Raw genomic sequence first — 22,887 nt, 5'->3', positions numbered from 1 at the left:
CTGCTGGTGTGACCTATATTTCTTACTCAACTGTGTATATCAATTCAAAAACCTGTGGGAGGAAAAAAAGGAGAATTTGTTTCCTTTTCTTAAATGATTCCGGCACCTCTGCTATCATCTGTTTGGGTAAAGCCGTATGAATGAGCCTTTTTCTGAGACGACTGATATCCAGCTGGGGGGGTCTATTAACTGAGCACACCTCTGCCAGCCCACCTTACAAGGTCGCCCGCCACTCAAATGCAGGAGGAAAAATCTCGGAATAATAACAAATGTCACTCGTATCGGGTTGCACCTGAGCCATATAGATAACTGCTATTTTTCAAGCCCGCAGGAAAGGAAATGAAATTATGGGCTGGGCCCATGAGAGGCTGTAGCCACACACACACACACACACACACACACACACACACACACACACACACACACACAAACACAGTAAAGCACGTATGCCCAGTTATTTTCTATTGTGGCACCTCTTAAACTATTGCTGCCCTCACCTGCCTCCCTTAAGCTCCTACTTTTGAGTCTGGAAGCCATAAATCTGACAACATACGCAATATAGAGCATTTGGGTGGAAATAACAAAACAGAGCCAGTAAACAATAAACAAAAAAAAAAGAAATGGCTATTTTGGAAATCACACCACATAAAGACCTACTTAATGTTGCAAAATGAATATGAAGATGAAAATGTGGCATATAATTCAAGTTTTGACGAAACATTAAAGCAACAAATGAAGACATTTAATGCCAACTATCAGCTCAGAATGGTAAACATAATTCATCACTTTGTATGCTCTTCTGCACTATAAGCGTTGGGGTTAGTCAACAACCTGGATAGCACAGAAAAATCACTTTATTCACCAGTTTCTTCCGTTGCTCATGCCTTTAACCTTTAATTTCACCACTTCCAATAGCACCTGAAGGCAGCATATGTTCTTCTCCTCTCTCCCCCTTTCTGCTCCATAAACATGTATAGTATTTTACTGAGGGGAATAGCCTGTGATAATTAGGTGAGATAATAGCTTAAGTCAGTCAGATGTTATGGTGCTGAATGAGGCCCAGTAAAGCTGTGCAAACAGCCCAGAAATAACCCACATTATCATCGCCATCATTCCTCGGCTGGTTCGCGACTGGCAAGCCAATGCTTCAGCATTTTTATGGCACCATTGCGCTGACGCAGGCCTGTTTCCTCTGGGAGCCAAGAACCATCCATAGTGCTGGATTACAGACAGGGCCCTCCATTCCGCCAGCTCGCTCTGCTTCTCGCTTTTTAAAATAAAGACTATTCATTACCGCCGAGGGACCCCGGGCCAACAGACCTGCCGTCTACCTGCAGTGCAGCGCACCAAATTGAGTCAGCCCGCCTGCCCACCGACCAAACACCGCTCTCGCTCCATTTCCTGTTGGCATACATCCTTGCGCTGGATTTCAATTTTCAGAAGGCTGGGTGGGGGAAATGACAGATGCAATACACGGGCAGGCAGAGAGGGAGCGTAGGGCCTCTCCAACAACTAACCCTATCATTTTCTCAGTACAGAAAGAAACTTCTCATTCTACAAAACATTCAGACCAGCTCGTACAAAGAAACTCGACCCGCAGAGGCAAAGTTATTTTCATTGTTATGGTCTTCAAAATATGCAGCAAGAAAATCTATTGTAAAACAGTAAAACGCAGTAAATAAGGTAACTGAGAGAGTCAGGGCAAGGGGCTGATAACCGCTGAGCTTTTGCCCAGTGTGTGTGAAAAGCGAATGGCTTGATTGTAGACAAGGAAGAATACTCAATCACCAATTAGAGTCCATTGGCCTTCCAAGATGGCATTTAGCCATCAAGAGTATTCACAAAGTGGGTTTACCAAACAGTAGAAATATGCCCATATGTGCCCGCATAGTGGATCTGAAGATATTTTTACCACTTGAAGCTCTGCTGTCGCTGGTGTACTAATGACTAGTTGGTACTCCGACACTGCAGGACAAAGCCAAGTGACTCATGTAGCCAATTACAGACAAGTATGCTCCGCGTTCTCTTCTATCAGGAGTAAAGCGCATCTTTACTTAAACGTCAAAAAAGGCAGATTGGAGTCTTGGTGTTGGTAGAGAAGGGCTGAAGGAGAGCAGGAGGGAAGAGATGAAGAGTAATGGACGAGGGATAAGAAAATTCCTTAAAAGACCAGTTGATGTATTTAGTATAGTTTTGACTTTGTTGGATATAAAAGGGAAGCCTTGGGGGTCATTTTGAATATAATTCTATAAGTGATAATTGTTAATATCTGTGGATCATAATTTTGCCTTTGGGTAACGTAGCACTATTAATTAATTTGAGCTTAATTATATTTCACAAGGAGAGATAGTTCCCTACCTGTGAGCTATAATTCACTCATTTTATAGTGATTTCATGACAATTACTTAGTGTAATGTGACTGTAGTGTGGTCACTCACCACAGGGTCCTTTGTGTTGGATGTGAATGGCCTTCTGCAGGGCACAGCCCATCGCTCGCATCTCACAGGGGCTGCCGTAGCTGTGGCCGTCGGATCCGCACACTGGGTCAGACGTTTGCGGGCAGGCCTCAGGGCACTCGCACACCGGCTCGTTGTTCTTGACCACGCACACCGCCCCATGCTCGCACACCTTATCCAGGCAGGGGCTCGGTATGCTGAGATCTGAAGGCCGACCAACCAAGAGATAGAGAACTTAGTTAGAGGAGATATACTGAACTGGGTAGATGGGAAGAATACAAAGTAGAGGTTGGAGAAAAGTCTGGGGCTAGGTGACAGGGATGTAAGTTAGAGCATAGCTACATGGCAACTGCAGGTTTTGTGTTAGAAAAAAGGTTTGGGGAGGAAAGGAGATATGATGTAGTATGCAATACAGCCCTATGTCTGTGACACCTCTACTTCCTCAGCTTCCTATGTCATTTCCTCGCCTTTGTGCCTATTCTTATGTATCCTGAATCTTTGAAGAGTCCGCCCAATCCAGTGGCATGAGGACAGCGGATAAAAACATGGCCCTGTAGCACAATAGAGATGAAACAGCCTACGAACAATGGTTGCAAAGCCTTTTTTTTCTTTCCAGGCGACCAAATGCCTGGATTAATTGACGTTCCCAGTGTGCCCCTTCAAAGGCTGCCATTTGCATCTCAGTGAGAGCCACCGCTTCCACCAAAGCCAGTTGAACTGACATGGAGGAGTGAGAAAAAAAAAAGAGGAAGAGAGTGTGTGTGCGAGAGAGAAAGAGAGAGAGAGAGAGAGAAAATGTAGAGAACGGAGAAAGAGAAAACAGGCGAAGAGAAGAAAGAGCCCTCTGCTTAATAATTCACAAAAGGCAAGCTCCTGGGCAGAGGCAGATATGAAATGTGAACATCACAGAGAGGTGTCTGCTTCAGTCTCTCTCTCTCATGCACTAGCTCCAGCATGACTTCATTAAAACTTCAGACTTCATTAGGACTGGGTTTTGCACGTATGATTCTCGGTAGCGGCAGTTGGGTGGAGGCTGGGCTCATACAGTATAACCCGATCATGAGGTAGAGGAAACCTGAAAAAAAACATTTCTTCATCACAGCCTCCCATCATGATTCGATCAATTTTTTACAGCTTCATGTGTCAATGAAAATATTACATGGCATTGTGTATTCTGAGACAGGGTGCCAGTGTGTGTGTGTGTGTGTGTGTGTGTGTGATTGTGTGTGCCAATGTTGAGGGCTTGGCTTGATGGTTAAAAGTGTCAGCCTTAAGGTAGGATGGTATACACTCCGATATCTAAAGTAAGCAAGAGACTATAGCCGGGCTCCATAGTGATTTTCATTTGGGAAGCTTCACGCATTAGGGACGGATCACTCAAGCCCCTTTCATGCAGCCTGTATAAGGCGGGGCTGTTACACCTTTAAGCTGCCTCGCTCTCTGTGTGAAAGTTACGAAAACAGCATTAAGGGACAAAGCTGTTGCTGCGGCCGTCTCTGCCCTTCCCTCTACTGACAATTGTGCTACTATAATGCATAAAGTTGGCGGTTTCTGGGTCGGGTCGGGTCCGCGTGGTTGATTAAACGGCGCGGACTGGCTCACACACACTAAGACACTGATGCTGTTGTGTTACATGTTACGCCTCTTTTGCTCCCGGAATGCTTTTTTGAAATCACACACTGGGGCGGCATTATGCCACCTTCGTTTGCTTCTGTGTGAATAAGCAAGGCCGGTGTAACAGCGGAACTTCATTGAGAAAGGGGTTTCAGCTGAATGGGGTGTGTCTGCAGATTAGTGGGAAAAAGCAAACAGAGGCATCAAATCATTTCTGATGAGAAGCTCTCAAAGAGGTGCATTTTACACCCAAAGTCAAGCAAACTCCTTCCTTGTCTAGTCTACCATTTATTTTAGCTTTTTGTTAAGAGGGTTGGGGGGGTGCTGTCATGGAAACTGCCCCTTGTAATGATGCCACCCATGGCTCCATCATTATTGTGACCATTATGGGATTAGATGGCATCACAGGAGGGCGGCTTGTGGTGCTTGGAGCCCCATGATTCATTTATCAGCTCAGAATCGTTCAGTAGTGCCTCCGATGCTGGGGTAAAAGATCAACTGATAACACAGACGGGGGTAATTAGCTTGTTTTACTCTGATTGAGGCACTGGGAGGGGTAAATTTAATGAGGATCGATGTCACGTGAACATCTTAAGATACAATTCTATGGACCATCTTTTCCAAATGATAGCAACTGAGCTGTAGCTATTAAAATTGTGGATTCTGTACTGTTTTTTTTTTTTTTCTCTACCTCCTCACTTAGTTTTGGCTGTAATTAAACAAATCTTTTCAGATCTCGACCACGGACACAGTCACTCGCATTTTGATGAGTTTTTCAGATTAGAAGGAGGAAAGCAGCTATGGATTTCTGTTGTGCTGCCAAGTAGCTGCTACTTCAAAAGAGCTTGGAGGTGCCACATAAATACGTAAGCTATTCAATGCTGCTTAATTTGGTACGGCTTTAAAAAACAATTGATTCCCTGTGATGTCTTTTCAGTCGTAAGCTTGTGATCCGAGCTTTACTGTACAACCTTGGCCTCCATAAAAGTTCAACAGCCCCCTTCCCGAGGACAGGCTCCTAAAACACAACTGCAGCCTCCGATAACACCTTAGTCTCCCATTCTCTTTGTTTCATAAAAAGATGAAAGAAAATTCCCCTCCAAAACTAATTTTTTATCACCCTCTAACTCTGGGGGGCAAAATTTCTTCCTGATTTATTAACTGGAGAGGGTGTTAGAAGAAAAAAAAACCAAGACAAAACTCCCTAAGTGTAAAAATTGTATGACACAGTTAAAAAGCTGTCTTTTCCTCTCTCTTGGTTGCAGGCAGAAGCTTTGAAATGGCAGCCTGTCACAACTAAGGCTTGTGGGATGGTGTTCACAAGCCTGTTCCAGCTCTTTTTCTCTCCCTGGTCTTCTCCCAGACACTTAAAAACATATTTTTCACGCATGTATCAGTGTTTCTGTCAGGCAGGTCCAGAATACACCAAAGTCGCTGGGTTTAAACAGAGCTATTTGTACAGTACGTGAAAATTACGTACAGTTGAATGAATCTGTAGTGGCAAACACATTAGCGCAGTAGCCGAGGCACTGTTTTAGTGGCTGAGCAGGTGCAGTGAGTGGTCTGCCGTGGCAGTGGGGAAAAGTCAGGAGAAACAGTAAAACATGAATAATTCTTTCTCATCAAGGATTCTGCTTTGTGCTAGTGTGCATTCAGCTATGTTTCTGTACCATGACGCCGGTTGAGAGGACTTTACATTCTGGGTGTCACCTCAGCCTGTATCCTCTCCTGCCAGCCGTCGTGTAACTTTTCGATTTTAATTAGTGTGGTATTTTAATGGCACGGCCCTGCTTCAGGGCTCGGAGGGGATTACTTTAGGTTAGGCCGCGCTGTGTCAACTCGCCCCAGCAGAGGCGCTGGCCGGCCATGTTGAAAAATAGAGAAGACACGTTCCTCCCATGTCCTGATATCTGCATACCTGTCCTCCTGAAGTATCATTACTGCCCACTTAGTGGTGTTATCTGACTGGTAAAGTGGCGAGGATGCAGTGTAACAGCCCCTCGTTCGCCGTGATGGCACAGCAAGCTCCGGGAGGACACTGGCTGTGATTGTGTGGTTGCTGCGCTGAGCAGTTACACACACTGTTAACCCCCCGTACCATGTCAGTGAAATGCTGGGAGATTATTTTGGCGAAGCTTCCCCCCCATCTCCGCTCAGCTCATACATATGTTAATTGGACTTTTTCCCCTCGGGTCTGTGTGCAATTCCAAATCGCTCCCTGTATTCTGCAGGGCAGTGAATCAGTGTAATCCAGGTGATACTGGCAGTAGCCAACTGGCAGCGAAAATCACCTCCAACTGCAACCCATTACAACACAGGACCCCAATGGGGCACAGCCAATCTGCAGCCAGCCCCGCCCTCTGTGTTTCTTCACCTGCAGGGCTTTGATCCGACTCCCTTTGCCTACCTCGCATTAAAAACATTTAGGTTTCATATTAGTCGAGGGGGAAAGGGAGGTGCAGAGAAAAAGCTATATTAGCATACAGCAAAAGGCATACCCGCGGGCTGTGTCTGTCTACCACTGAACACTTATCACAGGCAGGGGGTGAATCGAAGCCTCTTTGTGCATTTACAACTGAGAACGTGCTGCTCTTCAAAACGGAGACAAGCACAAACAGCATGGGGTAGGAAGAAAGACAAGCTGCGATCCCTGATCTTGTGACATGTATCTATCATAGGTGACATGACGACTAAACACCGTATCATTGAACCAAACAAGCGATTTTATCATTGGGGTGTGTGCGCCACAGGAAAATTATTTCTCAGACTGACGTACGCAAAAGAAAACCAATGACAACGCTTGACATTTATTGCATCTTCAATCAAGTCAGGAGCTACAGAACGAGGGCTCAGATAAAAAAAAAAAAAAACGGAAATGAAATGAAAAATGTAGAAATTGGAAAAACTATGTGGTTGATCGCAGCCCTGCGGCGTGCGACACCCACAACGCCTCGAGTAACTTCTGACACCCTGTTGACCCACATTTCCCTGCAATTTCGGCGCGATGACAGCCTGCGGGCCGCAGTAAGTGGACCGGCGTTCCCTCGCCGCTGTCAATCTGGCTCCCACTGGCACTTCCCCTAATTAACTTGATTAGGAAAAACAGCACTGGTGATCTCAGACTGACTAACATACCCAAGCGCCTCAACTGTTTGTGAGTCCAATCACTGCAGCCGCGAGAGATGCTAATCAAATAAACATGCAAATGCTAAAATATTCGACACAGAGTCTCGACACCTAAGGTGACTGATTTTTCTTTCCTGCTCTGCAGAGCTCTTTGTCAATGACAATGTGTCTGCCGCTGAGTGATTTTGTGTTAACCTCCGGAGGCGACAGGCAACACATTTCAAGCAACTCGCTCGCACTTCCATGAGTCTTTTCTGCGCTTGCACGCACGCACGCACACACACACACACACACACACACACACACACACACACACACACACACACAGCTGAAAAGACAAAAGAACTGTGAATAAAGAATTTCTGTCCTAGCTCTTTCATTTGTTCACTCCTAGTTTGCCTGCCAAACTGTGTGTTTCAGTGGTTTTACAGAATTATCCTCGTCTCTTAAAAGCCACAATTCTGCTTGTATTTCTCTTTTATATACAGCCTCACTACCAATTTAGAAACTCTTCTCTTCCTACTGAACAAAATCTAGACGTGATGCCAGTACGTCAACAGACTCCAGGGAGTTGTGGTGAGCCACCTCACACTACTGCTTCCATTGATTCAAAGTGCTACTGAATATGCACTAAAATAGCTCGACTTAAAGGGATGGTGGGGAAAAACCATCTGGGCAGGAAGGAAGCAGCAATAACTTGGGCCAAGACAAAAAAAAAAAGAAAACACAGTTTTAATTAAACATTATAAAAAGTTGTTTCTAGTTAAAAAAAAACAGGCTTGTTTCAAAATTGTTTTGAAAAACCTTTTTGCTCTCAAGTCAAAGTCTGTGTGAAAGGCATCCCCAAGATGTTTCATTTTGCATATGGTGGTGAAGACTATAAACTAATCTTGAGTCAAATCGAACGTTGGACTGATGGTATGGCTGGGCGATATGGAGGAAATCAAATATCACAATATTCTTGACCGAATACCTCAATATCGAAATTGTGACAAGATTGTAGGGTTGACAATTGGTGCTTTAACTAAATGTTATGTACTTTAAGAGATTTTTTTATGAATAATGATTAGAAATGTCGATTTAATGACTAAGTGGGTAAAGGTAAATAATAGAACAGCCAGTCAATGACATCACTTTAATCTAATGCAGCCTTTAAAACCAGGAAAAAACAACACTTGCAATATTACGACATCCAAAATCTAAGACAAAAGAAAGACAAAATAAGCAGGAAAGAAAGAATAAAAGCCTTTGAAAACATTAGGGTGCCAATGCACCTCCATTGCTTGGTCCTCTAAATATAAATCTGCTACAATATCTAACGCTGCACGCACACTTCCTTGTTTAGTTTGTGCTGGTAGCCTGCTGTGCTGACATCATATGGGAAGCCAAAAAACATTCTTTGTGTTCCATGCATCCAAAAAATCTGTATGGATTTACAGTCAGTTATAAATTAGATTTCTCGCTTTCTATTCAGACATATGCATAAAGGCAGGTTATTTCGCATTGTGATGATGAAATTATGTTTTAATCAGGTGTGTGTGTGTGTGTGTGTGTGTGTGTGTGTGTGTGTGTGTGTGTGTGTGTGTGTGTGTGTGTGTGTGTGTGTACAGTACTGGCCAAAAGTTTGGACACACCTTCTCATTCAATGTGTTTCTTTATTTTCATGACTATTTACATTGTAGATTCTCACTGAAGGCATCACAACTATGAATGAACACATATGGAATTATGTACTTAACAAAAAAGTGTTAAATAACTGAAAACATGTCTTATATTTTACATTCTTCAAAGTAGCCACCCTTTGCTTTTTTTTGATAACTCTGCAAACCCTTGGTGTTCTCTCAATGAGCTTCACGAGGTAGTCACCTGAAATGGTTTTCACTTCACAGGTGTGCTTTGTCAGGGTTAATTTTTAGGTAAATTTTTTCCCTTATTAATAAAAAAGCAAAGGGTGGCTACTTTGAAGAATCTAAAATATAAGACATGTTTTCAGTTATTTCACACTTTTTTGTTAAGTACATAATTCCATATGTGTTCAGCCATAGTTTTGATGCCTTCAGTGAGAATCTACAATGTAAATAGTCATGAAAATAAAAAGGAAACGCATTGAATGAGAAGGTGTGTCCAAACTTTTGGCGTGTACTGTATGTGTGTATGTATAGGAGAACAGCAACATGGTAAAAGTTACACAGTGAAGTCCGTAATGAAAATTCTAATACAATCATCATGATGGCACACAAGATGAAAAAAATCTAAACACAGGACGCTCTTTTAACGGTAGACACGTAAGCAGCTGCTTCTCTAGCAATGACAAACATCTTTTTCTTCCTCCATAAGTGTCACTCTTACATTTTATCTCAGAGTCCAAGGCCGCAGACCAATTCACCCTCTTTCCCAGCAGCCGGCACTGATTCACTTCCAGCAAATCCTTCACATGCTCGCGTACTGTCAAAAGATTTGTGACCTCACCTGGACGTAAGTCAATCAGCTAAACACCACGTGGTGTCTCTCAATCACTAAATTCATTAGCTTTAGACATCAATCAAAATGGTCTGGGGAGGACAGCATTCAGGACATTATAGACATGTGGGTTCTTTGCATGACCATTCATTGTGGAGGCGAGCGCCGACATGGGAGGGGTGACATTAGGGCGCTGTCAGCCACATGAAAAGAGATTTACGACGGTGCCGGAACTGGAGAATTTCATCCGTTTGACAGCTGGCAGTGCGATCGATCACCCCGCCCCAACGCACCACTCAGCAAATGAGACTGGAAAAAAGATCGTTATTTATCAAATAATGATAATTTAATATATCCAAGTCTTCCTTTTCAGATGTATGAAACTTTGTCTGAAGCCTTGAATCCACGGGTAAGCGCACCAGGATTACACAGCAGCCATTGTGCAGACGTCTTTTGACAATGCCAGTCACTGTCTAGCACAAGCACAATAGAGCACAATAGAAGTCTGTGTCACACAATGTATACAGTGTGTGTTCCTGTCGCCTGATTAGTGTGTGAGCTATTGATTGATCTCTGGAAGACAGAAAGACGCACGCACACTGCATGCTTCCCTATGGGTGTCTTTCAGTATTATGTACATTTGAAGTCAATTGGGCAGTGCTATTACAGAGAGGGGCCTCTATGTAATCTGGACTCCTACTAACACAGTAGTGTAAGAAACATTGAAAACACATGAGGGACAGAGAAGGAGGACAGAAAGAAAGAAAGTTCTAACATGTGCCACACACACACACACACACACACAAACACACACACACACACACACACACGCACGCACGCACAAACCCACTCCCCTTGCATGCATATCATCTGTCTAACTAAACCAACAGTCTCTGTGGGCACCTACGCTTGCCTCTTTTGATGTTTAATTAAAACGGAATCAAGGGTGGTGGTGGGGGGGCATTTTGTGGCGCTCTGTTTTGAAAAATATGCAAATGTCAATAAAAATGCATTAAAGAAACATATTACAAGTCGCTGACGGCTGCGATGCGCAGGGGAAGAGAGGAAGGATGAAGAGAAATAAATAAAATAACTAAAACAAATGAGGAGGGTGGGGGGGTAGAACGGAGACACCACTTGCCAGAAATAATGAAACAGAGCAAAACGCATAAGAGCTCGCACTGCCATTTCCACTACTTAATTTGTGCACAGCTCAGACGGCCGAATGATGCTAATGAGTGCCTGTGCCTCCTGATGCTGACAACTGGAGATAACTTTGGTATTCGGCTCCACCCCAACGCCTGGGGGATGGACAGATCTGTCCTGTTTTATCGGCCTCTGTCATAACAACAATAAAAATGTGGACAGCAACTCTGGACAAAATTGTGTCTGCTGTGTGGGGATTTGTTGACTAAGGTAATGGGACAACAAGCAGCACAAGCGAGTTTGCTGCGGCTTTATCATGCGTGCCGGGTTATCGGGTTACGATGGCAAAAATGCTTCTAATTCAGCAGGAGATTCACATAAGATGAGGAATTACAAATCATCTTTGAAAACCATTTGGCAAAATAAACTGCATATGCTATGGTTGTTGCAGAATTTAAAAGGGGCATTCTTACTTTTGACAGAAAAAACAAAACATGATTGTTTGTAAAAATGCATATTATTTGGATGAATCTGGCAATTAAAACTAAGCGATAACCTGAATACAAGATTGCCAGTCCCAAGTGGGTCTTGGATATTTTATGGGGGGCGCGAGAAATTCTGACAACTGTTTTTCACATTTTATCATTTCTGTCAAATTGACACATCTGTTCAAGCGTGTGCAGCTCACAGATGAATACGTACTGATAGCCGCTTCCAATTTGGAATAAACTGCAGGTTAATAAAATGCCCCGATTAGCTAAACTCAAAGGCTGATTAATCTCTTATTTAATCTTTCATCTCTCTTTATTCTTCTTTTATTTACAATACATCCAGGTAGCTTCTTAGTTTCACCAGCAAGAACTCTGCAAAACCCTACAATACTTTAAATGAAAATGTTTGTTTTTTTAACGTTGGATGCTAACGCTCTATGTACTACTCATCTTATTTACAGTAATGATCACTAACAGGGCTACCTGTCTTTTGACCTTCTTAGCCAAAAGTTGGTTCAATTATCTCACCTGAATTTTTAAGTTTTAGCTAAGCTTAAAAGGATCAAATACTGTACAAAGGATTTAAAAGGATTCCACTGAATGCAGTCGAACTCCGACCCAAATGCAACTTTAATGCTCAGAGTTCTCTGCATTCATCCGGCAGTTGCAAGCTTTTATGACATGACGGAGGGAGGGATTGTTTGGGAACTGGGAGGCAGTGAGGTTAGGAGCTGGCGTGCACTGCTGCATGCAGAAAGAAAGGAGTCGGAGGTGAGCAGTGGTTAGGCAGGTAGGGACAGGAGAAGCTTTTAGACAGGGAATAAAGCCCAGAGAGCAAGACTTCTCCAACCTCACGGGTCACATCTTTGCAGGACGGTAAACAGAAGGAAGGGACATTAATGACACAACGAGACAGGAAGAGTGAGAGGAAAAAAAGACAGCAGTACAAGACCCCTCCTGTTAGGTCCTTTCGGAGCAAGGGGAAGGGCTTCACCCCTCAGAGTCCACCTGATGAGGTCGCCCACCGGGTGACCCCACTTTCCACCTGCAGCCAGACAGCCAGGAAGACGACCACACGGACAAAGACTGACAGACTGACTGACTGACGCACTGAAACAAGAAAGAATAGCTTTTTTTTATACAAGAAAAAGCAACACACAAGACAAAGAGACAAAGACAGAGGAGGGGGGGGGGAAGAGAGAGAAACGACAAAAGCCACCGAAGTGGAAGACTGGTGCTAGGGAAGGAGTGGAAGACAGAGAGCGGATGAATGAAACATGATGGTGGCGTTTCATTTTGGATGTGTGTTCGAGATGGAGGGATGAAGCGTGACAGGGATGAGGAGATGGATGGGAGGTGAACGAGTGGAGAAGTGAAGGCACGTTTTTTTATAAGGAAGGCAGGCGCACGCGTTCTGTCCATTTGAGTTACCCCAACCCCACCCCATCAGTGAGCATCACCGAACCATTTCAAACACTTTTCAGTATGTTGACATACATACAGTTAGCCTAGAAGACAAAGAAGGAAAAACACATTGAATATGCATTAAAACAAGCAGAGAGAAAAGAGAAGGATTGAGAGTAAACCTCCTGTTTCCCATCCTCCAGCTCCACTCACCACAGGGCCCCTGGTGCTTGATGGAGATGAGGGTCTTGGTCAGACACTCCGCCTTGCGTCGAGTACAGTCGTTGGTGTAGGTGTGGGCGTCCTTGCCGCACACGGGCTTGTAGGTGCCGTCACACTCGATGGGATCGCAGGAGCAACGGGCGTTCAGCTGTTCCACGAGACACACTGCGTTGAAGAGACACTCCTCCTGACAGTGCTCTGGAGGAAGGAGATGGGTAGAAAAAGGAATCAATGTAGGATCTGTAGATTGTCTATTCCGGTTTAGGACTATTTAGGGTTAACCTAAGCCTAGTCACACTTTGCCAGACCTTCCTCCATAGCGCTGCGGAGGAGGGTCTGGCTAGTCCACACAACATTCCGGGATAGGAGAAAAATGTGCTCCGTTTTATTGGCATTTCTTTAAACCAATGTTTAAAGAAATACCCACGGCGCCTCTCCAAAATAGCCTCAGGAAGGAACTTGTTTTGGTGGAACGTGTACGTTTAAAAGTTGTTTTAGTCGTGCAACAGAAAACTCAGATTGGACAGATAGTCTAGTTAGCTGTCTGGATTTATCCCCCAGAGAGCTGAGGAGCAGTTAACCATATTCCTCAGAAATCCACTGGAGTTTAAAATTCCAACAAAAAAAAGGGGGAAGGTAACAGATATCCAGCCAAAAGAGTGAAATCCAGTGGAATATCTGGCTGCAACAGAGCAATCCCGGAAGTGGAACGTCGTGGATATAGACTAACCTAAGCATATAACCCATTTCAAGACTCATCAAACCCTTCAGTATCACTCATCTGTATATACACCGATGGGGCTTTTTAGAGCGGCTTTTTAGAGTGGTTTCCAACATTTTTGTAACAGTGTGACTGACTGATCACCACAGAGGAAAAGAACAACAGAAGTAAATGGACTGTTCTTATACAGCGCTTTTCTAGTCTCAACCAGAATAGAGTCCAATTTTTTGAAAAAAGATTTGGGCAAAAATACGGGAATCTTCTGTACCATGTACAAAAATTGTGGGAGAAATATCATCTTAATTGCATTAACCCTACCCAGAAGAGAAATGGGAAGCGTTCTCCAGAACTTGATCATGGATTTAAGTTTAGACAACAGGGGTTGAAAATTAGCCTTAACTAAATTAAAAAACTTTTTTGTTACTTCTATTCCTAGATATGTGAATTGTTCTGAAGCGACCCTAAAGGGCAAGTGATGAATCCACGAAGAGTCGTTGGTAGGAACTGGTATCAACACACTTTTGTCCCAATTAATTTTATATTCTGCAAATGTACCATATAAATTAATCAGACTAAGGATATTTGGAATGCTGCTATTGGGCTCAGAGATAAATAAAATTATATCATCTGCATATAATGCTAATTTATTATCAGTATTTCTGGTTTTATAGCCTTTAATACCAGAATGGACTCTAATGGCCTCGGCTAAGGGCTCAATCGCTAAAGCAAACAAAAGGGGTGACAGTGACCAACCCTGTCTTGTACCTCTATGTAACTTAAAATGAGAGGATATTGTTTGATTTGTGAGAATTCTTGCGCACGGACTAGAGTACAACAATTTAATTCTTGAAATGAAATTTTCTCCAAGATTAAACTTCTTCAATACTGCAAATAGGTAAGGCCATTCAATTTGATCAAATGCCTTTTCCGCATCCAATGATAGAATGGCTAAATCTTGCCCCAGGCTCCTGGAAGAGTACATTATGTTGAAGAGACGCCTAAGATTAGAAGATGAGTTACGTTTTGGTATGAAGCAGGTTTGATCTGGGTGCACCAATTTTCCAATTACTGTGTTTAATCTATGTGCCAAAGTTTTAGCCAGAATTTTTTGATCCGTATTTAGTAGTGAGATCGGCCTATAAGAGCCCAATTCCTCTGGGTTCCTTCCTTTTTTAGGGACTACAATAATAATAGCCTCATCTAGGGAGGGCAGTAGGGACTGATCTATAAATGCCTGTTTGTAAACCCAATATAAATAAGGTGATAGTAGTTCGTTATAGGTTTTATAGAGTTCATTACAGAATCCATCTGGACCAGGAGTTTTACAGCCTTTTAGAGATTTTATAGTATCTGATATTTCTTTAATAGTAATTTCTGCACCCAACTGGTCAACTTGTTCTTGATTTAATGAGGGAAGATGCTGGGAGAGTAATTTATGATGTCCCAGAATGGCAGAAATGATTTCTCTTACCATAGAGAGAGAGACTGGATCGTGAAGAAAGTCAGATGAATAGATTTTTATTTAGGATTTGTTTGGGTTCAGGCTAATATTATTTCTTTTATTATTTTCTATTTCAGTTCAGAAAAGTCTCATTTTTCTTACATTTCCACTGACTTTAATTGAGTTTACAGTTTTACAATAATATCCATTCTCAACCCATTACAACTGACTGGAGATAAGGTTTGCAGTGCTCCCTTCTAACTTCAATGATAAGACTTTCCCAATAACTTTAATAAAATGGGGAACTGAAACTCAAGAATTTTATTTTAGGGTCAGGTTAAAGTCTGAACTATTATTCATTACATTTTGACTCACTAAGCAGAAATCTACTGCGGAAATTAAGAAAAAAGAAAGAAAAGTAAAAAATTGCAAAATTGCCATTGAAGTGAGAAATCCAATTTGAAGCAGGCCTCTGTTCTGGAAGGCGCTCGCTAGGCTTCGACATTTATTTCATTCCTGATCAGTGGATCAAATTTGTACAGCAATTCAATTCCTTTTTCTCCTTTCTTTAAAAGCCTGTCTTGCCACACGTAATTACATCGCTGCTGTATCTGAGTGAAAGGGCTACAAGGATGTGCAATGTCATGGTTACAAGTCAAAATGGCCATTTTCATTAGATACCAATTTGTAATTTGCTTAGGGATATGATTTCATGGATCTCTGTTTCAAATTGAATTATTCTTTCATTTGAAAAAGGCACAGCAGAGAAGGGGGGAAAAAAAGAAAAAAAAAAGTGTTCATTCATGTGCTCGCACACATGCGCATGTCCACACACACACATATACTGACACGCTAACACAAACCCAGACTGGGATTTGTGCAATTTTAAGCCCTCACACTCCTCCATCAGCATGTCAAGCTGAGCGAAAAAGGAGAGCCAGGATGTGTCAAAAAAGTGTGTATCAGCCTTCATTGTTGACTGTACCAAAGGGCGTCATGCAGTGAACTATTCTTGTCTTTGGTGTTGTCAGGGGTCTCAGTACATGGGTGGGGGGGTCTCACATCAGTGAAAATTGGATTTCCTCCGATGGCTATCAGATGTACAGTAAAAGCTGACAGCTCTTTGTTGACTAAGGCTTAAAGCCCCTGTTCTAATAGCACAGATAACAGCCCTGGAGGCTCTTATCAGGCTGGAGAAGGCTACTGCTAGCATGGATACAGTACAGACCCCGAGACCTCCGAGTCATTTATCTATGTGCCATGCAGTGGATTACAGTTACACTTTAATGCCAACTCACCTACACCTGTCCACATTTTAGGAAGAACTATGAGACTGCTTGCATATGAAAATGTGATGCAGTGTCATTTTTTAAAACACACACATATTTTTGCTGTACTGCACATTTCTGCAACGCTTTTCACCAAGTGTCAGGTCTCTGTTTTAGCTACAGAGGGAGACCTCTCAACTTCTGTAAGATCTTTGTTGTCAGTTTCACATGCGCAGTAGCTAGGTAAGGATTACACGAGCTAGCTAGCTGTTTCTCCAACTTCGGCCTGTACGAGGCAGGATTAGCCGGGAGACTTCTTCTAAACGAGGGCGCATTTCCAACTTTACGTGGAATACCTGCAGACGAGGGACATGTAAGTAGTTCTATACAATTTATTTTGTAGATTAGGGTGAATTTGTGTGTGTTGTAGCAGTGTTTTGTCATTGAGAACGAGCTAGCATGCTAGCGCAAGCATGCTAACGGTTAGCCCCCTAGGCCCCTCGTTTCGCTAGTGACGTAGAAAGCCGGGCAGATTCTGAACAGCTCACCCGGAGGCTGGAGGCAGGACACATTCAGAAACCGTATCTCACTCAAAACAGCATGGATGGTTTTTTTTTGTGTGGAAGTACGAAAAAAGTACACATGATACATAGAGTATGGGATGTGCGTGTGGAAGTACCAGAGACACAGAATAACAGCCCAAATCCCAGAAAAAAGTGATTTTTTCATTATATGGGCACTTTAAAACCCATCCCGACTATTTCTGTGAATTCATTTGGACACAAACCTTTTGAGAATGAAATATTAAATTATTGGAGTGCCAAACTGCTCTGAAGGTACAGTAGGGAGACGCTATACTTTGAAGGTTTCAGATGTTTACTCACATGGATTATTTTTTACAACAGGCCAGTCTTTTTGAAAATGACTGAAAATCTCATCTGCAGTTACAAATAAAACATATATTTCATATTACTACCAGTCCATGAACATTCTTCAGTACCCGCAGGTGGAACAGTGGCTTATAAAAGATACAATTTAGGACAATTATGGGGTGTGCACTTACAGTATCTGCTATGGGTGAGGTGCAAGGTTATGGCAAAACATTGAGCTGATTGAGCTCGTGGCCACAGCACAGAAAATTCAAAGCTAAAACAACAAAGGAAGGTCAAGAAAAAACTAAAAAACAGGAGGACATCGTAGGGCATACAAATAAAAGATCTGCATTGGAGTTATGAGTGTGTGACTTTCACCTATTTCCTTTAATATCTACCCATGGGCTAGAAGGTTTTTCTTCAGCTCCTCATGTTGCCATGTTTCCCATACTCTATGTATCGTGTGTCTTTATTTATTTATTTATTTGTGAGCTACATCAAAGACAAATTCCCACTGCTTTATGATGGGCAAAGCTTTTCTAATTCTAAAAGGTTGCAGAATGAAGCATTCGGTGGTGATCCCAGCTGACTTTCTTTTTCACAAGATCTCTCTACAACGCATACATGACTTTTCAGTACCTTCTATAGGCTACAGTAACTGCCCTTACCCAGCCTTCTGCATTGTCCTGCGTGGATCTTCGTGAGCTTGATCCCTTTCTGTGCTCCTGTTGCTTCCATGGCGCACTTGCTGGGGTAGGTTTGGCCATCGCTGGCACACAGAGGCTCATTACCCAGGGGGCACGAATTCGGCAGGCTGAAGATGAGGGGCTGGCGGGTGAGAGCCTCCACCCGGCACAAGGTGTTCAGGCTGTTCTCATTGTCTTTGCATGGGTCTGTGGAGACACATCCTTTCATGAATATGTACTGCAGTACAGCACCGTATGTAGAATTCTTTTGTGAAATTATATTTAAAAATCAGTTTATGTTAATTAGACCCTGGGGGATTAAACAAGATGGTGCTAATCAAAAACATCTCGGTCCATCTTTTGGTCCTCTGTGGAAAAGTAAACAACAATACCTTGGCAAAAAAAAAAAAAAACACATTAAAATATTACAGGATATGATGTGTCCTGGCTTAATTGCCGTTAAAATTGGCAACTGTTAAGAGAGCTTTAGGTGAGCCTGTTTTTAAATTGCAGTAAACAACGATAAACCCGTAATGTTTTTTCAGGCCAAATAATCATCTCAGTAAAGGTCGAATGCATTAACGTTTGTTTGTCTAGTAAATTCAGTCTAGTTAATTCAGAGAGAAAAGAAGAGTAAGGAGAAGAAAGGGAGGAGCAGACATGATCCTCCATCACTGCTGCTCCGCAGATATTATCAGTTGCCGAGCAGCTGAGAGCAGCTCAGACTGGGACCTTGGATGTGAAGCGGGGGGACAAGGAAATGGATGAAGTGACGGCCGCTTTGATTTGCTCTCGGGCACCTCCCTCCTTCCAGGGGAGCGTCGTTCTGGCACGCTCGGCCGTATCAATCCGTGATCATAATGGAACTGGTTTGTGGATGTGGGGGACGGGTGTGTTGCTCCTGTTTTAAGGAGTAACAGTAACAAGCTTTATCCTGCCCGCCACGCTTTCAGCATGTGGAAAGACAAAGGATTTATGTAGCACCGTGACATATCAAATCACTGCCAAGCTGCCGGCGAGTCATTCAAAACACGCCAAGGATGAAACAACCTATCACCAGTTGAAGGAGTAGAGAGGAAGAGAAAGAGAATGACAAAGCGGGAATAAGGGGAAATGGTTTCCAAAGACCACTGGCTGGGATACAAAGAGCGACAATGCAGGGACATAAAAAGGGACTGAGCGCTTTGCCTGCGGAGGGCTGGGAGGCGGACTGAGTATGGCCAGCTCTGGCCGGGCCTCAGATTGTTTTCTATCAGCACAATGCAACGGCTTGCAGAGTCTAGCAACCAAGCAAACAGGGGTTTTATCGTAATGCATGCAGCGTTTCTGCATAACACATAGTGCCTCACCCGCCAGCCAGACCATTATCTGAGAGAAAGACCATTACCTCCCATTACGGAGAAGAACAGCTTCCAGGATCCATGCTTTCCTCTAGCTGAGCAAGTAGGGTAATTACAAAAAGAATGGCCTGTTTGCTGCAAAAACGTATAAATCAACTGCATTTGTCTGGCTAGGGTTAGCAACTTGAAATAGCCAAGGCTTTCGATGAAATGGCTGTAGGAAGATTTAGAGGACCGTTGGGGCCGAGTGGTTCCCTGAGCCTCGGCCCTCCCCAGGGAGGACGGGGTAACTCAGGTCACTTTGGCCGACTCAGGCTGGATTTATATGACCAACCTTCCACCGTCGGACCTGCACATCCATCTCTCTTTTCCCAACACCCTGCTCCGTATCCCGGAGGCTCCCGCTGTTAAAAAACAGAGCTTGTGTCTGCTTTTCTTTCCCTCCATCTGGCTCAAAACAAACATAAAAAAACCTCAAAGTTGAGCGCCTTCGGAGTAAACAACTATCGCCTGATGATAACAAGGATGAGCAAAAAAGCTGGGCCTATGAAAACGACAGCTCTGAAGACCTACTTAGACAAAACAACAATTGGCACCGCAGGAGTACCTGTGTGAAGCAAAGCAACCTGAATGAAAAATGAGAATTAGCAGACGCGTGCCGTAAGTAAGTGGGGTAAACAACAAAAGCCAGAGGTAGTAAACAGAAAAAAATCTCAAAAAGGTGATGGAAGGTGATTCCAGCATCGCAAATCGCGACAATCTTCTGTTTTTCCCTCGCTTATATCACTGTATTACATTCATTTATTACAAACACATTTGAAGATGGTGCCTTAGGCTGTGAGAAATTGTGATGAGCACTTTTTTTTTTTTTAAATCTTTTTGCTGGACACCAAATAGACTAAATGAATAAATCGATGAAATGAATCCTGAAGTAAACGATGAGTAAAATGAGGAGAGAGCTCACCGCAGTGCCCTTGGTATTGCACCCGTATGTTCCTCTGGTTCTTGCAGGCGTGCTGATGGAGCTCACACTCGTTGCGGTAGTCCTTTCCATCACTGCCGCACACCGTCTGCTCGCGCTTGCCCTCGCAGCCGAGGGGGCACATGCATTTAGCCGACAAGCCATCCGACGACTGGACGCAGGTGCTGCCGTAGCTGCAGGCCACGTCGGTGCAGGGGTCCTTCCGAGCTGCAGACACGAACATAAGGTTTAGTCAAAAGCACAGGGGGTTCTCACATTGAAGAATGGAATTGTCAACCAGCTGTACTTAGGGGCACTCACTGCTACTGTACACTGGAGTGCATCACTGATGACAGTCCACCTTATTTAAGTGGCTGCTGGTGCACTTTTGGAAGCCCAGCGCAGTTATTCTGGGTTTGAAGAACTACTTGACACCCCTGGGTAAAGACGCACTGCCACAGCTGTCTACTCTTACAAACGCGTCGCGTTTCATTTCACAGCCCAGCAGGATTTGATTTAGGAGCCTTGCATTCACAACACATTCTCTATTGCTATGCTCAAGCATGCTTTAATCGCTACGGCTGAAAAGCGACCCTCTGAATATTTACCTTTCCACAAATGAGATCGAGAGAGTGAGAGAGAAAAAGAGAGAGGAGGGAAAAGGGGAGAGAGGTGTTCCCCTCCCCTGTGGACTTTGTTTTCGCTCTAATTAAACAGCGTGCCACTTGTCGCTGAGTGACTCATTCCAATGATAGGACAGGGCGACACTTTCAATTTCGCCCGCGTTCGCCACTGACGGGGGCTTTTCTATGGTTTCATATGCTCGACAAACGGCGGCCATCAGATTACAATTGTCTTACAGTGTCATCTCGCCGCATGATACATATTTATGTCGGTCGTGACCCTTGTCTGATATTATCCCCTTGTTTGTTATAACCAACAATAACAAATTTTAATTTAAAAGGCGGAGTGCATATAATCGAAGCACAAATTCTTTGTTGTGCATTTTGTTTTTCATTTTTTTCTTTCAGGTTCAGGTTTGTCTTTTTTGAAAATGCCATACTCTCCTTCAGGATGGAATGGCACTGCCTTGTTAATAAGAGACTGGAATGCGTGCAGAGATATATTATGGATGTGTAAGGAGACAGGAGTGCTACGAGGAGTGCTCTTGATCAAAGGATACCCCCAACTCGCTTTCCTCATCTTCATGACACATTTTCCCCACTATTTCTTTTTCCTCTCTCTCCTGTCAAGTCCTTTTGAGGTTCGGTGCGCGAGACTCGTTAACGAACACTTTTTTGTTTGTGCTGTATTGCAGCAGGAACTGACTCTAGACCTCATTTATGACAAAGGCACCTCAAAAGTAACTTTAAAGTAAAGAACTAAATTACAGGAGACTGATGGGAAATGACTTACTGAAATCATAAGTCATTGTGAGCCATCAATGGTGGTTTAATGGCAGCCAATGTGGACTAGACAGCGATTAGGACACTTGGCCTCTAATTTCAGTCTCAGCATATGAACAATGAGACACTAACAGCCTGTGGAAAACAGTGCTGCAGTAATGCTCTTGTTGTATTTGCCAGAGCAGGTAATGTCATGTTAAATCATAGCAGTAGCAGCAATAACACACAAGCTACAATCACTACACAAATTGCACTTATATGCTTGGAAAATACTACTTGCTATGTAGTGTAGCATACAGCACAAGTAGAAATAACCTTTAGCCATACTGTTTTGATGCACCTGCTGTTGGGAATGGAAGGAGGAATGTGTCCCGAAACGAAGAAGCACCCTTGTCAGAGTGCTTACGGTTTTCATAAAATGGTGGTTGTTAAAGTGGGGGGCTGTCACAGCTACCGAGGAAGAGGAGGAAGATGAGGGAGAAGCCCAGCAAGCCTCTTCACCTGCAGAGAGGGGCCCCTGTTTGTTTGTGACAGTAAACAGCATGCTCCTCACATTTCTTGATCTCATTAAATAATAGCCCGAGCTTTCTCTCTCTCTCTCTCTCTCTCTCTCTCTCTCTCTCTCTCTCTCTCGCCCAGCTTTCTTTTTCTCCGAGCGAAGCTGGCGTGTTGAAAGCAAAGAGCTGTAGGGGCAATAGTAAGGAGCACGAGAGCTAGGTAGAATAGGAAGGGGAGTTGGGCGCTCCTGATTTGAATGCTAACAGTGGCCGATTTGGATACGAAGCGCAGCCTCGATGGGGCGTTAGCGCAGATAAGCCTCCCTTCTCAGACTCAGACAAGCAGGCAAATTGCCTGTGCGAATGTGATCAGTGTAACAAGCCTACATAAAAAAAAAAAAAAAACACGCTCACCACAGCAAACTTCAGGGGGCTCCCGCTTATATTTTCTCATTATTATCATTTGAAAAGTGGCACAAAAAAAGGTGGAGAAATCTGAAAACGTCAGCAAAGCTGGCTTTGCTAAATAAAAATGATCCTCACTGCCAATTAGATCAGTCTCCCTCGCTGAGTAAAGCTCGGCGAGGTTTAGACTGCATGGATAATGGGGGTGGGGAGGGGGGGATACAGATAGACAGAGAAATGAAGACACAAAGTGACACTGAAGCAATGGCATTCCAGCACAAACAGAGATGAAATCGCTAGCTTATGATGAGGGAAGGAGAGGACAAAGAACAGCCGACATTCTAGGGCCCAATTAAAAGAATATTCTGTTA

The 22,887-nt window shown here is 43.5% G+C and overlaps 1 protein-coding gene across 2 annotated transcripts in view; it reads right to left on the bottom strand.

Annotated features, from left to right (window-relative positions):
* Positions 1-22,887, bottom strand: part of agrn (agrin) — a 269,255-nt gene that overhangs the window by 66,342 nt on the left and 180,026 nt on the right. For both annotated transcript variants that reach the window (XM_028582096.1, XM_028582097.1), the window contains 4 exons: positions 20,212-20,436; positions 17,890-18,114; positions 12,911-13,117; positions 2,439-2,660 (listed from right to left, as the gene is read on the bottom strand). In XM_028582096.1, coding sequence (XP_028437897.1) covers positions 2,439-2,660; positions 12,911-13,117; positions 17,890-18,114; positions 20,212-20,436 — 879 coding nt within the window. The remainder of the gene's footprint in view (positions 1-2,438; positions 2,661-12,910; positions 13,118-17,889; positions 18,115-20,211; positions 20,437-22,887) is intronic.

The sequence above is a fragment of the Perca flavescens genome, chromosome 7, assembly GCF_004354835.1.
Source record: "Perca flavescens isolate YP-PL-M2 chromosome 7, PFLA_1.0, whole genome shotgun sequence".
Classification (NCBI taxonomy): Eukaryota; Metazoa; Chordata; class Actinopteri; order Perciformes; family Percidae; genus Perca; species Perca flavescens.
This window is presented reverse-complemented; position numbering and strand designations above follow the sequence as displayed.